Source organism: Perca flavescens, chromosome 9 (assembly GCF_004354835.1).
Source record: "Perca flavescens isolate YP-PL-M2 chromosome 9, PFLA_1.0, whole genome shotgun sequence".
NCBI classification, from domain to species: Eukaryota; Metazoa; Chordata; class Actinopteri; order Perciformes; family Percidae; genus Perca; species Perca flavescens.
Window position 1 is genome coordinate 30873106 of NC_041339.1, and position 13301 is coordinate 30886406.

Below are 13301 nucleotides of genomic sequence, written 5' to 3' on the forward strand. Positions count from 1 at the left end.
ACACACACACACACACACACACACACACACACACACACACACACACACACACACACACACACACACACACACACACACACACACACACACACACACAAAATGGGTAGATAGAAAATGTGACTGTTCCAAATTATCACAGATGTTACTCAAAAACTTTTTCCCAAAAAGCCCTGCTTAATAAAACCATATTATATTTGAACACAGTAATCAATATGAGCTGAACTGTCAACTTTCCTTCATCTTATTCAGCGGTCACACACACACAACATGAACACACACACACACACACACACACACACACAACATGAACACACACACACACACACACACACACACACACACACACACACACACACACACACACACACACACACACACACACACACACACACACACACACCATTGTAGAAGTCTTCCAGTCTGCATTAACTCTCCCATTACTACATACAGTAAATGTGACTAACAATGTAACGAGAAAGAGTTAACGGCCGCAATGAGGAGTGACTTCTCGAGATCTCTGAGTATCAGTGCAGTTACAGTGCAGCGGAACAATGACTGTGGCTTCTAGAATGGTGACAACCTGTATGGTTGGTTTAGTTCCTGATGCTGAAAGCTTTGGTCTTCTTGATGTTGAGAAGTGGAGGTTTAATCTTTGGTTTGTTGTTAGTCCCGTCCGAGGAGGGGAGCCGACGACTGTAGATGTCTGGGTACTGCTTCTGAAACTGAAGCAAAGACAATTAAACTCATGAGTGAGTGATTGACTTTCCGTGTCCACGTGTAGCTACATAATAAAAAATGTTTGTCGTCTACCCACATGTCCTCCGTTTTGGAGTATGGTAAGCTTGGAGAATTGAAAAGGTGCAGTAGGTAACTTATAAAACTAACCTACGGTCATATTTGCTAAAACTGACCCCATGTTCCAGTAGAACTACATGAAACAGGTAATTAAAAAAAAAAAAATAAAATAAAGAAAAAAATAAAATCAGACTCCTCTGGCACCACCTACATGCTGTAGTAATGGGATTTGCAAAAATCCACCGCTCCCTGTTCAGATGCACCAATCAGGGCAAAGGGAGGGAGGGGGGGGGGGGGGCTCTAACTGCATGTAAATCACTGCTCATGCACACACATTTATTTTCCCTTGGGGGGTGAGGGGGCGGGGGTTTTAGGAGACCGTTTTGGGCATTTTGCTGGAAAGGGGGGAGGGACTGAGAAGTTGTCAATGTTAAATTTTTTTTTGCTAAGTCCTGGATCTTCGCAATCCTGCCTATAGCACCTTTGAGTGACCTTAGTGAGAACTGCTTTTTGAACAGTCCAATAGCGTCTTGTTTACCCTGGTTTTGTTACCTGCTTCAGTTTCTTGCGTCTGTCCTTCTCACTCATGTTTTGGTCGGTCAGCAGCATCTCCAGCAACTCCTCCATGGCCTTCTGGGAAGAGGCCAGCTTTTGCTGTTCAAACTCGGCGCCGCTAATTTGACGGCAGAACGCGTACATGGGCATTGGAACGCAAACTGGATTGTCGCCATCGACATTGGAAACACAATCGATGGGGACCTGGGGTCAGGAGAGCGAGAAAAAAAAAAAAAAAAAAAAACAAAAAAAACATCTGTATGTCTGTGTGTCTCTGATTTACTCGATCAAAGCCGAAATCCCACTTTGCTCACAACTTTCACAACATCATTGGCATTTTCCATATTGTTGACGAATGAGACGGTCTGCTTCTGACATACTTTGAACTAACTTTTTTATAACACTAGGTATATGAAACCATCTCAAAATGACTTTGATAAACTACACACGGTTGTTTCACCGTGTCGATGGGGTGTCAGGCTCGAAATGCAGTTTTTTTTATTATTATTTGTAACGGGGGGAGTTGAAGCTAAATCAGGGATGTGACGTTTAATAAACTTGTTATTTACTACTTTGTAATAAAAGTATCTATTACTGTTTTAACCAGATTTTTGTTTTTGCATACCGTCTGGGCCCTACTTAAACCATACTACTTTATACTGTATATATGTAGGAGGTCACAACTATACTGTATATTTTACTGTACATACAACAATTTAGCAGAGGCGTCTTTCTACAAATATACTGTACATTGTATTACACAGTCTACGACTGCATGACTTATTTGTGTATGTGGTTTTCTATTTGGCCATATGCACCCAGGAGGCACTACGCTGTAAGAGTTTATGGGTGTACCTGTACAGTGCGCAGGTACTGTATATGGTCATTGATAGCACTGAGAAGGTACTCTGGGACCGAGAGGATGCTGTGTTGATGGTCCATTAGAAATGACACAAGTCTGGTAGCTAAAAGTTCGTCCAAATCACACTCCTCGGCGCTGCCCAGGATACAACCGGAAAACGTGTGAACCATCTGGAAGGACAACCACAAAAACAGATAGAGAAACGGGTAAATGAAGACAAGCAGTAAAAAAAACAGCCACTAAGACAGAAATAAATAAATGTAAAGAAAAAAAAAAAAAATGTAGGTCTTGTGTTAGTTCTAGAGCAGGAGTGTCAAACTCATTTTCCCAGAGGGCCACACTGGGAAAAGAGAATCACACCAAGGGCCAGACATGTAGAGTTTATTGACGTGCTTTTGTTACTGCATGTCACTTTTTCTTTTTTTTTTTTACATTTTGGTAGCTTTTTTTTCCCCATTTTGTTTTTGTTCTAACATTTTTGTGGCTTTCTCAGACATTTCTCATCACCTTTTTGTAAATTTGTTGCTTTTTTACGACATTTTTATACACTTTTTGTCGCATTTTTGTTGACATGAAGCCCCACAAAAGTCATCAAAAGAGTTCCTTAGCCAACATAGTTTTTTAACAACAACCTGTTTTACAGCCTGAATATGAAAACTCTCTGCTTCTGTGGTCTCAGAGTCGGCAAATCTGCCATATTCTGCTTTGAATGACAGGTAATTGCAGTTTATTGTGAACCCAAATTGATTTTCCAGATCTAAATCTGCAAGGGGCTGGATTGGGTCCGCTGGCCTTGAATTTGACACTTGTTCTAGAGGAAAGATCACCACATCATCGTCAGTTTTGTGCCTCACCAGTGTCCGCGTGCCGATGGCGGGGTGGAGGCGGGGCATGTCCACGTTCTGGCTGATGCGCGACATCATCCTCATAAGGAGCTGCAACTTCCTGCGGGAGTTGGGAGGGAGGAGGAGGGTGCAAAGCTGCAGGGCCTCGATGGCCACACGCTCACACTGAGGCTGGAGAAGGCCTACACACACACACACACACACACACACACACACACACACACACACACACACACACACACACACACACACACAGATAATGACAGAGACTGGGGGAGTTTGTAGCGCAATCAGTACAGAAACACACCGCAGTAGAATCACGAGTTATGGCCACATTCATCCATCACTGCTACATCACATTCAGTAGACCAGACAAATGAATGGACTGACGGATGAATGGGAGACAGGATTAATCAACTACAGCTACCGTGTAAGATGAGTCAGGGAAGAGTGATAAATATGACATTTTATGTGTAATATCTAAAAGCATACACCCCCGTTCATAGCCATGATCCAGGACTGCACCATGTGCATCATGTTCCTGCATGGATATCTCCTGGAACTTGGACATTTCAGTCACAGTCGCTCATAAAATTTGCTATGGGAAGAATGTTGATTATTACGATATTCCAATATTCCATGCGACCTACTAGGGCTGAATCTCACGTCTCTTATTTGATAGCTCCTCGCTTGAACCCAGAAGTTGCTCTGGCCCCTCCTTCCTGCCCCCGAGAAGCGAGGAAGGACCTGCGAGGAGACATGAGAGCAGCCTTTTCCGGAAGCCAAAGCAGACGCAAGCCGTTGCTAACGCCACCCATACAGCTGACGAATTCACACGACGCTTCAGGGGAAAGGACGTCTCACCCCTCTAAAACATTTCATCGTTTCCTCTCTTCCCGTATGATTTCCTCGCGTCCCTCCCATGTTTCTTCGGTGGGTTTGACTTAAGACGCGAGAAAGGGAAGGAAGTAAAAAAGGGAAAGTGGATGCAATTTAACGACATGAGAGACATTAGGACGGCTGTCCTTCCTCCCTTACCATGTTGCTGCTCTGTCGAGGAACACTCAGTGCTGCTAGTCGTGGCTGGGAGGCACGGTGCAGAGATACTAATGATTAATATGGTAATCTCATTCATACATCTTCCTGTCACTGGAGCTCTACAGTTGGTGAACAAGGATTTATTTCTTCTTTGATTTCACAGTTTGTATTGACTTTAATGAAAGAGAAGAAAAAGAAGCTTGTCTCCTATCCATTGAGTTTGTATTCAATGCTCTACCTTTAACAAATTGTATGGGTAAATTGGTAACTGAAATGCCCAAGTGCCAGAAAAATAGTGATAAAAGGACTGAGAGATAAAGCTGCAAAGTGTTTTGCATAAATCAAAAGCAGCAGAGATGAAATATAACAAAACATGCCAAAAGCAAGCAACATATAAAGTGTTGCGTACCTTACAGTATTTAATCTAAGGCTTAAGTTGCACATGAGCTCTATGTACGTTGAACCAGTGCTCTCTTTGGTCAACGTATTTAAGTCATTTTCTGCACCTCTTCGACTTCGACTTTTTTTAGAGTTCAACAGAAGTTGTATTTCTGAGTTGAAACCTTACACACCAACAGTGGTTAGAAGGTTAGATGTAGTTAGTTTGATTAGACATCAACAGACAAGCAGACACACAAGACAGGTATTAGGTGAGAGGGTCTTACTGTGCTCAGGTTTGGGTTGGGGGGGCTGGGAGGTGCTGGCGGGCACACGGACAGGCGGAGCGAACAGCGAGACAGGCTTCGACACATCCAGAGAGCTGAGGCAGCGCCGGGCGACAGCAGGTGCAGGGAGCGTCCAAAGATCAGAGGTACTGGCGGCGGGTCTGGGCCCACTAGGTCCTGCAGGAGCACGGGGCCCGTGTACTTTGGCCAAAGCGCATGGAGGGAAGGGGGCGAAAGGATGATGGGAGGAAAAGGAGGAATGATAGGAGGGCAACGAGGGAGGACGGGAAGCAGGGGAGGAGTGATGCTGCTCTGCAGGAGTGTTGACGTTGAGGCAGCTGGCTGCCCGGCCCCGCCACTTGGTCTCCTTGTCTTCTTCCTCCCTGGTTTCTACGACGATGTCCAGACAGCTGCCTACGCTGCGCGGCCGCAAGGAGCGGCTGCACCTTCTGGTTGGACCTCCTGGAGCCTCTTCACAAGTTAAGGGGGTTGCTTTGGAAGCAGATTTAGAGTCTGTGTGACTGTGGGGGGTTGTGATGACGACAGGGCCGTCACCCTGGCACCGGTTGCTATAGGCGCAGGATGCCAGGCTGTCGTTGGACAGGAACAGCTGTTGCCTGGTGAGCGGGGCAGAGTCATCCAGGATGGTTTCCAGCGAGTAGCTCCTGGCTCGAGGCCTCGCGGAACCGACTGTACCCAGACTCACGCAGCTGCCGCCTAACCGACCGGCGCCCGCGCCGGCGGCGCCTCCTTCCAGCGCCGCCAGCCGCGACTGAAGCTTCCCGCCGATCACCTCGCTCATCGGCGACTCCGTCTCGTCGCACGTCCCCTGTCTGAGCAGCGACAGGAGGAGGCATTCGGTGGAGCGGAAAGAAGCCTTGGCTGGAGGCGGGACTGAGGGGAGGTCCGGCTTCTTGCGCTTCCCGCGCTGGGGTTTGGCGGGCGCCGCGACGTACCCGCAAAACACTGAGAGGCGGAGGCAGAGAAAGGGAGAGGCGAGCGGAGCAGGCAGAGCGTCAGTGCAAGCAGACAGTGAAGGGGAGGGAGAGGGTTTGGTTAGTTAGTTCAAACCTTTACGGTGCATTCAGAACCATCAGGTAGTCAGAGACAACACACAACAGGCACAGACACAGAGTACAGCTGCTCGGAGCGCTGTCGGGTCTCCACAGACATAAGTAACAACAACCAGAACCTCGGTTAGCAGTCAAAAGGCACGGTTAGAGGCCCGGGCACGCAACCACGTAGTGGAAACAGCGTGACAACGCAACCGAGTGAAGACCCTGCAGACGCTCCCGTCAGTTCGAGCATCATCACTTTAACACGACAGCACCCACTCATACTAAAGCCTCTTAAAAGCACTCCCGTTTAACTGCTGTTTCATGGTCAGGCAAAAAAGCCTCATGGAATGAGTCCACAGTACATACCCAGGACGTTGATAAATAGTTCATACAGTTCGTATGTGAGTACTGGCTGCGGCAGGCTGTAGAAGTAATCAGACACCGTTTTGAAGACGTCCCTCTCAAAGCCGGGATAGGACGGCTGCGCGCTGTCGTACTTCGGCCCTGGAAATAAACGGCGCGTTACTGTAGCTACCATGAGAGTGAAGGCTATTTCAAATCTCCCAACACAAACCTATTTATGAGCTTTAAGAAATTAACATAGAATTCTAAAACATCCACATACGTTTGTTTTGTAAAAGTTTTCATTGAAAAAAAAAAAAAAAAAGTGTTAATGTGACTGAATGTTGACTGAGAAAGTCAAAATGTAGTTAATGTTTTTTTTTTTAAATGATGCATTTAATGCAGCACAGGAGGCCTGGTGTCTAAGCAACTTGTTGCTACTCACAGTTGGCCAGGCTCTTCATGGCAGACAACACCCAGTGTGGAAGGTCATCTGGAGAAATGATTAACAGGTTAGAATGGTTGATAGTTACAGTAAATTGTACCGTTTGTGGGTTGTATCACCTAAAACAACAGAATCCTAATGCCATGTTGTCGATGCTCATATTTTAGTGGACTACATCTGTAAAGTGAGCAGTACACATGGTAAAGAAAAGAGAATCTAAGTATCCAGTGAAAGAGGTGTTCAATGAGATGGGCTGAATAGAGAAGACATATTTGAATACCGCTATAGTATGAGGATTATTACGCTGATTTCAGACCAGGAAACAGCGATCTGGCGATTTTGCACAGGGTTCTGCGGCAGCGGCGGTATTTGTGTGACGTCGTTGTGTTCTTTAACGTGCTTTGTTGTTTGGCAAAAATTCAGCTGTTACACAAACTCCTCGGCAGTTCAGTGCTCGTGTTTCGTGTTTTAAAACTTTTCGGCCGACGCAGGCTGTGCGATTGCAGCTTTACGATTTCTATCGATAAACATTGTTTGTTGATGTATAGACCTACTGGTCTTGTCGTCCAGTGTGACCACTCCATGCTTGTTGACTTTGGTCATATTATGGATGATGTTCTGTGGGTTTACATAACGTTGGTCTAAAACCTCATCGAGCGATGCAACGCCCAGAATCCTCTGCAGGCTGAAACACAACACACAAAGTTTAGTCACACACAAAAATCTTCCTCACTTTCTGGTCTCAGATTCTTTGTCCGTACTTATTCTACAGGTTCTTCAAACAAAAAGGAAACATTGCTTTGTAACAAACTTGTAATGTCTATGACATCAAAAAAGTCAAGTCTTTTTTTTTTTTCCTCCTTCAGTTGAAATGCATTCGTACTGGGTCAGGGTGATGTCTCTCCAGATCTCCTGTTCATCATCCACCGTCAGCTCTCGTCTCGGCACCTGCTGCTCTCCTATTGGCTCGTTCTCTCCCTCTGCTTGGAGGGCAGGATCTACATTTTCCTAGAAAAAGGCACAAACAGAGCATAAATCACCATCACACAATGGATTATTTCTCACATTTAGACCATACTGTACATAACATACTGTAGATACAATAATCTTTGTCCAGTCTAGCTTACCTGTGTCTCCTTCTCAAGCTGCTTCTTAACAGTCCTAAACCTGAAGAAACTCTCCTTGTCTCTAAATGAAGTTTTTTTCTTAATAGAGCCAGGGGCTGAGGCCGAGGCTGGACAGGGAATGGGCTTCAGAGGAGAAGTGGAGGGGAATCTGGGAGAAAAAGAGAGGAGATGGAGTGTGTAATTTTGATAAATTTTATACATACATTTCACAGTGCCTTTTTGAATAATTAAAAATGCAAGTTTCTCCAAAATGCTGCCTACCTGTACAGAGTGTTGTTGTCCTCCAAATCCTCTGTGCCCCAGCGACCCTTCACATCTTCGATCACGTGGTTCTTCAGAAACTTCTTCAGGAGCTGCACCGTTTGCTGCCTGGTGACATCAGGGCCAAAATTGTTGTTGCTACGGAGCAGCTGGTGCATCCAATCCACAGCGGCCGAGGCGGTGAAGCAGGCGGCGTGGTGCCGGAAGTTCTGGCGGTGTTTCCTGATGGGCATACCAGCCCGAAACAAACGAGTCACCTCATTCCACTGAAGAGGAGGAAGGGGAAGTTTAGTGCAAACCAAATTGTGCATGCAAAGTAGAACAATTTTATTTTATTACTGTGTTCCTGAGGGACATTCGTGACAGCACTGACCCGAGGACCACTGAAGAAGCATTGGTGCAGTTTGATAAGAGGTTTACCAACCTTTAGGTTTTGTCTTGAGCATCGTTCTGAGACAAACTTAACAAAATTCTCCACAGTCAAGACCAACAATAGAAAGAACCATGTGGTGCTGAAAGATTAGTGGTCCTAAAGGATCAAAACTCCAGCAACACTTAAACGGTAGGATCAACAGTTTTGGCTTGTGGTCTTCTTCGACGTCATCCAGGGGGCCACAGGTCAAACATTGTTGGGTTAACTGTAAAGTATGTCTCTATGACCACTATTTCCCACCTCCATGTAAGTGCACCTCCCCTTGTAAGTGTAACTTACTCCAGCAATAAATATTTTCTGATTCATGCACATTGGAAGAAAGTTAGGTTGACTTTCTTTGAGTAATCAATTTTAGTCAGATAAAAACAAGCTATTAGGAGACATCAACTTGTTTTCCAACTTGGACATTTTTCCAAAATGTTTCCACTTTCATCTGACAAACTATAGGATTGATGGGGAAAAAAAAGATCAACAATGAAAATCATTGTCAGTTGAAGCCCCAGAACCAAGGCACATCTAGGCCTTATCCATATCATCTATACCTCAGTTCACATTCGGCTCAATGTTCAGTATCCAGCGTTAGCTAGCTAGCTAGCTAGCTGTTTGGCTTTTATTGGTTAAGAGTGAAGTTGTGTCAAAACAAGTCACATTTTACTTGAACAAAAAGGGCAATTGAAATTATCTGACCGGGCAGCTCGACGAGGATTGAATAAGTTAGTTTTTAATACAAGGGATACAAATAATAGATTAATCGACTGATATTAACTGTTAACGATTTTGGTAACGATTGATACGAGTAAAGTACATTTTTGTAGGCAAGTTATCTGATTCCACCATTTCAATTGTGAATATTTGCTGGTTTCCCTAATCTTCTATTGTAACGTAACGTTAAAATTAAGATAAATTAGTTAAACAGACATGTTAGAACCACAGAACGTTACATCCAAAGATGAATCGATTAACCTTCAGAGAATATTTGGTACATTCATGGGAATTAAAATAGTGGTTTATAACTTAGCTAAGTGGCAGCCATAGATATCTGAGTTGCAGAAACAGTTTCGAGGAACAAGCATAGCCACGTATTTAACAAGTTAACGTTAACCTTAGCTAGCTGGATTGACGTTAATGTTAGTTGCTAAATAGAAACTAGTGAAAGACCATAAATCCGTGATAAACACTCGTGTATCACCGAAACAACAAACGGTTATTTTAAGTTCGATATTCTTTACAGTTAACGAGTTAATGTTAACGTTAGCAGGTAACGTTAGCCAGCTCTAGGTTAGTTGACGTTACCTAACGTAGCTAGTGACCTTATCAGCCAATGTTAACTTACCAGTTTTGTGGCCCGGTACGGTCCAGGGGTGATAACATGAGAACTCATATTTATCACACAAAACGTTTGCCTTCATCCGATATGACAAGATGTACAAATATCCATTACTCGGGGAAGGAATTAACCGATGTTTTGCTACCATATAATGAATGGCAGCATTGATGACACACACACAGCTCTGCCTGGCTGTTCTCCGTCTGTTCAAAATTACGAGCCGTATTTTCTGGCACGGGATTGGACGGCGCGCGGGTCACGTGGTCAGCCTCGGCCTGAAGAGGGCGTTCGACCGTGAAGGCAGCACAATTTAGCTTTTAAAACGATCTGATTTGCGGTGTAAAGATCACCCTGTCTACGATAACGATATTGTTTCACTGATGAGACCTGAGACCACCCTTCTGTCCTCCACAAAAACGTTATTCCACGTTTGCTGTTCTCTTTGCCTAAAGTAACAGTCAAATAGCTGCAGTGTCAGCAATGTAAGTGTATGGAGACGATTCTATTGCATTCAAAACACAAACACACTGGGAATTTACATTAGCATGTCTTCAAAGGCCTTTTGTGGTGATTATACCAATTATACTGATCAGCTAAAAGCGGAAAGAGAGGTGGGGGGTCAGACCAAAAGACAGTAGGGGTGAGACGAGAAAGGAGAGTGGTGTTGATCAAGCCACTGCTATAGACATGCTAATGTCTGGGAACAGTAGGCTACACTAAAACCATACATCCATCTTTCTGCTTTAAATTTCCTCCAAACGTGTTTTAAGACATAACACCACAATCTGCTCGATATGGGTTTTTTTTCCCCGCAAAAAAAGTTCAATTACCTTGTTTAAAAAATAAATAAAAAATTACATCTACTCCTTCCTCATTTTGAGTCTATTAACATGCAAATATTGTTACTTTCAAAAGTTTAACTGCTGAACACACACAATGTCTCCTACTTTACATAAAAGTGAAGATTTTAAATTTCCACATCACAGTTGCTTAGAATGCATATTGTGCCAGGATTGTGACAACATGTCACAAATTATGCTTGTGCTGACACGTCTTCAATTCAGATTTAAGGTGCAGAGAGTGCATGCAGAGAAAATGTCTCTCTTCAGCAGATTAATGTGAAAACAGGCTTCTACAATCAAACTGTGCACATTCATCAGTATGCACAGTGACGCTCAAAGATTCAAGTCAAGTAACAGCAAAACACATTTTTAAGAGAGGGGGGGCTTAAAGTCTGGGCAAGCCACACCATTTGAGTGTGAGATTTACTTGAATTCACACTAACTTGAGCAGCAGTGGTAGTTTACTGCTAATAAAGACTAATGGAAAAACACAATAACCACAAGAGGAATTACACAGATACAAGATGAGGAGCATATTACCGAGAGACATGAATAACATGCAACTTGTGAGGCCTTTGAAAAATGGATTTGAAAGAAGAAAACACAATGGTATTGTGTCAGAATTCAACACCGTTGGGACTAATAAAGCTGGTGCCACAAACAGTTCCACTTTCTGGACTATGGGGATTGTGTAAAAATACAGTGGGCCACTGAAAAATATAAAATGCCGTAGTGCAGTAGCTAATGTGTCTCATATAGTGCACGGACCTGTAGGTTTGGCCTTTTCTGTGCAAAGGCATGTCGACCGCTGATAGAGTGACTGATTGATATCATTTTCTGTATTTTTGTGCTATGTAATGGTCCACTACAGCTATTTTAATCACATTTGTTTGTTCAAGATGTACTATGAGTCATGATTTAGTGGGTTTTAGACCAGTTGCGTCACAGCATTTACAGAGTGGATGTAAGTGACGTGCAACATAAGACCTTTTAAAATTGCTGTGGAATCTTATGTATACTTTTACCATCATTTAAACCGAAAAGTGCAACAAAAAAACTGCTGCTCTCCTGGAAGACATTGTGAAACATAGTGATCCTTTGTGAAATCTTCATTTTTTTAGTAATTCAATCATTATTATTTATAATGTCCCAGATTTATGTCCTGTGTATATCATTTCCCTATTCTGTTTATTTCAATAAAGTTGATTTAAAATGAATTGAGACGTTGTCGTTTGTAACCACTGGAAATAAACTCTTGAGGTTATAAACATGAACATAAAACATAAACATGCTCTCAAATACTTTTAAAAGATGAATCACCTCAAGATAAATATTAATCACCTCAATATCGATAAAAAAAAATATTCTATGTGATGCTTGAATGCAATACAAGGCTCTGAAAGAGGATTATACATTTTGCACCAATACACTGCAGGGTCATACTGAACTCCTGAGCATGGCTGCCCCCAGCTGGTCTTCATGGGTACCAGTGGCAGAGTCATAATATAAAAAAAGGGCACCAGCAGTGTGTAGAAAGTTTTCTATCATGCATGGCAGCCTAAATGCCACTTTATCCCATTTTCTCCACTAAAAGGGCACTCTAGAGGGCACTTTAACACGTTGTATCTACCATAGGGGCAAACAGGGCACTTTTGCAGCATTTCTTTTGAAATTGAAAATTGATGATGATAAAAACTAACCTTAAACGTTGTATATACACAATTAAAACACTTGTATGAATCAATCCATTAATTCAGCCATTAATTAACCTAATTTTTGCATTTTTATTGAAAAATTCAGGTCGTCCCCAGCACCGACGAACACAGAGAACCAGAGAGAGAACGAAGATCAGACTGGGGCTGCAAAAACTTCACCTTCATCAACCTGGAGAGGAACAAAGTTTACAGACCTCACAGTGGAACATGTTCCCACCTGCCACAATAAAAGGTTCCTCTTATTGTGAAACGCATGTCTTAAATGAGTCAAACTAATAACTGAGTCTGTTTTACTTCCACCCCCTTATAACAAACAAACACACACACACACACATACTGTATATATATATATATATATATATATATATATATATATATATATATATATATATATATATATATATATATGGCATAGTAGGCCTACTAAAATGAAGGTTTCCTCCACTGGGTCCAGTTATTTTTATAAAAAGTTATATATATATAAACCTTCATTTTAGTAGGCCTCTAATCAACTAGCCTATATTTCACAATTTATACTATTGTACTTACTTGGCAGACTAGTATTCTACAATTATTATCTTGTGAGATTATAGGCTACAACATTACTGGCAATAAAGCTACGTTTCATATGCTGGTATTTCTCTTGCTAAGTAATTTGTCTTTGTAACCTAATTTAACAATCTTTCATGGAACATTTAACGTTAACTGTAAGTTGGTCATAGAGGATCCCTCAAAATGCTGCCGTGACCCGGATTCGAACCGGGGTTGCTGCGGCCACAACGCAGAGTACTAACCACTATACGATCACGGCGAGCTATCCTCCAGGTGTAGAAGCACTTTTTCACAGAAAGTCTTCTCCTCCTGTAACCATAGACAGTATATAAGCCTGTAACAGAGCACTTTTTTGTCTTAAAAAGGATATAACGTCACTAACGCAACAAAGAAAATTAAGTTATATTTTAACAATTATTATTTATGTCAAACATTTTCA

The 13301-nt window shown here is 42.7% G+C and overlaps 1 protein-coding gene and 1 non-coding gene across 4 annotated transcripts; both read right to left on the reverse strand.

The window, feature by feature from the left end:
* Window positions 1–342: 342 nt before the first annotated feature.
* On the reverse strand, window positions 343–10286 carry depdc1a (DEP domain containing 1a). Of its 3 annotated transcripts, XM_028588464.1 has the most exons (12): window positions 9760–10121; window positions 7994–8259; window positions 7733–7880; window positions 7489–7613; window positions 7160–7290; window positions 6606–6653; window positions 6185–6322; window positions 4761–5726; window positions 3067–3239; window positions 2206–2382; window positions 1348–1554; window positions 343–722 (listed from the first exon to the last, which is right to left on the reverse strand). In XM_028588464.1, the coding sequence occupies exons 1-12, from the start codon at window positions 9805–9807 to the stop codon at window positions 594–596; spliced, it is 2556 nt and encodes an 851-aa protein (XP_028444265.1). In that variant the 5' UTR covers window positions 9808–10121; the 3' UTR covers window positions 343–593. The 3 variants fall into 3 exon arrangements, with proteins under 3 accessions (XP_028444265.1, XP_028444267.1, XP_028444266.1); XM_028588466.1 differs by lacking the exon at window positions 4761–5726 and having other exon boundaries at window positions 9760–10098; XM_028588465.1 differs by lacking the exons at window positions 343–722; window positions 1348–1554; window positions 2206–2382; window positions 3067–3239 and having other exon boundaries at window positions 3296–5726; window positions 9760–10286.
* Window positions 10287–13049: 2763 nt separating this feature from the next.
* trnah-gug (transfer RNA histidin (anticodon GUG)) lies at window positions 13050–13121 on the reverse strand. Its single transcript has one exon. It is a non-coding gene; the product is annotated as a tRNA-His (tRNA).
* Window positions 13122–13301: the final 180 nt, after the last annotated feature.